Raw genomic sequence first — 2207 nt, 5'->3', positions numbered from 1 at the left:
GAAAAACCCCCACAAACCCCCAAACTCCAGGTGAACAAAACCCCTACCCACCATACCAAATCACGAACTCCTCTGCTGTGTTCAGTGCCGCCCCCCCCCGCCCCAAGCCAAATGCATAATAAGGTAATGGAAAACTGCTTGAGCGTACAGTTGCATGTCTAGTCATATAAAACTGCTATCCAGTGTCACAGCTGAAGATGCTGAGATCTGCAACAAGTGAGTGCAGAATCTACATCTCCTTTATAGCTTCTGCTCCAATCCTACAAAGATTACTAAATTCTTAGTGTGTTCAGGTTGAGTATAATAATTTTATTCTTACGGGGGCAGGCAGTCGTCTTTATCTAGCACTATAGGCTATTGTCTCTTCTGTTAATTTTTGCTGTTTAAATTATTCCTTTGATCTAATTTTACAGGCTTCTGGAGTAACAGTGAATGATGAAGTCATAAAGGTTTTTAATGACATGAAAGTAAGGAAATCTTCAACCCCAGAAGAGATTAAAAAAAGGAAGAAAGCTGTTCTCTTCTGCTTAAGTGACGACAAAAAACAAATAATCGTGGAGGAGTCAAAGCAGATACTGGTTGGTGACATTGGAGATACTGTGGAGGACCCCTATACAGCCTTTGTAAAGTTGCTACCTTTGAATGATTGCCGATACGCTTTGTATGATGCCACATATGAGACAAAGGAATCTAAGAAAGAAGACCTGGTATTTATATTCTGGTGTGTAAAAGCAAAGCTTGGTGTTAAAGTTGAATATTTTGGAATTCACAGTGGATGACTGAATAACTGTTTTGTTGTGGTTTTCTGCTTTTCTTTAAAGGGCTCCTGAAAGTGCACCTTTAAAAAGTAAGATGATCTATGCAAGCTCTAAAGATGCCATTAAAAAGAAATTTACAGGTACAGACCTAAAAATGTTGCACTCGTTAATTATAATGTCGTTTAGATGTCGATGTTCATTGTTGTCCATCTGTCTTTTCAGGTATTAAACATGAGTGGCAAGTAAATGGTTTGGACGATATTAAGGATCGTTCAACACTTGGAGAGAAGCTGGGAGGCAACGTGGTAGTTTCACTTGAAGGAAAACCCTTATAAAAAGACAGACAAGTGCCATCGGGATCTAAGGAGCTTCTATTTCTGCAGCTCGTTCAATTGGAATAGCATTAGTCTCCCCGTCCCCTTCCCTCCTCAAAAAATAAGTCCCTTCCCAAATACCCCTGAAGGAGATGTCATTGTTAAGCAGTCTACTAGTGATTGCTATTAGACTGCTTAATCCTGGTAGTTTTATGTCGGATCCAAGGAATGCTTTCACGTCATACTCTTAGCCAAAACTGACGTTGCAGGCATTCCTTGCAACATGTACAATGAATGTGATAGTTAATGTGAATAGTTCAGCAGACAGCAAAGGGTAAGCTAATTGAATGCCTTGAAAGTATTGTCCACTGATCGGATGGTAGACTCTGTACAGTATTACTTACAGTTGCACTTGATTGCAGTTCCATGAGGCTCTTGTGTGTTCATACACCTCACCTGCCTTGACAAGCCTATTTTTGTGACATGGCAGCACACAACACTATGCATTTAAAGCACTTTTTTGTCATATGTTTGACCCTCCCTAACACCCCCCCCACCACCACCTTTTTCCCCCCCCCCGGCTTTTTCCCTGCCAAGGAATGCCAATTAAGTTGCTGTAACTGTGTCATCAGATTATTGTAGTACCTCAGTTTCGTTCCTGTTACATGCATATCTCTATAAATCCAGTAGCTGTTACAATGCCTTTTATTTTCCATTGAATGTACACTAGTGAACAGGAGTAGAAGTTACCTGGTTACTACGTGAGTCTTGAAACACTAAAGTTTTAGAAAACATCAGTCATGGTGGCAATTTCTGTATTAAAAAGAGCCTTAAATGGAACATTGTTTTTGAGATCAAAAACTAGCCACATTGCAATAAAACTTGTGGCTTATTACAGAACGTTGCCTTGTTTTCATTGGAAAATATAATTTTTAAGTAATTTAAGCATATTTCAAATAACTTCTGTGGAAAGTATTGTAAAGATTAACAATCACTAATCTCATCTTAAATAATGCAATTTTGTCATTCCTAATCATGATTTATTTAGGCACTGCTTTACAGTACTTTGTGACTCTGTTCTGATCATTCAGTAAAGGACCTGATCCTAGTTTACTGTTAAAGAAGCTACCACTAC

General features: G+C 38.9%; 1 protein-coding gene across 1 annotated transcript; it reads left to right on the top strand.

Moving 5' to 3' along the window:
* Positions 1–413: 413 nt before the first annotated feature.
* Positions 414–1627, top strand: CFL2 (cofilin 2 (muscle)). The gene is made up of 3 exons (XM_010157085.1): positions 414–721; positions 822–898; positions 981–1627. Exons 1-3 carry the CDS (start codon positions 462–464, stop codon positions 1091–1093), a joined length of 450 nt encoding a protein of 149 aa, XP_010155387.1. The 5' UTR covers positions 414–461; the 3' UTR covers positions 1094–1627.
* Positions 1628–2207: the final 580 nt, after the last annotated feature.

The sequence above is a fragment of the Eurypyga helias genome, unplaced genomic scaffold (genome assembly GCF_000690775.1).
Source record: "Eurypyga helias isolate BGI_N326 unplaced genomic scaffold, ASM69077v1 scaffold12000, whole genome shotgun sequence".
Taxonomy (NCBI): domain Eukaryota; kingdom Metazoa; phylum Chordata; class Aves; order Eurypygiformes; family Eurypygidae; genus Eurypyga; species Eurypyga helias.
This window is presented reverse-complemented; position numbering and strand designations above follow the sequence as displayed.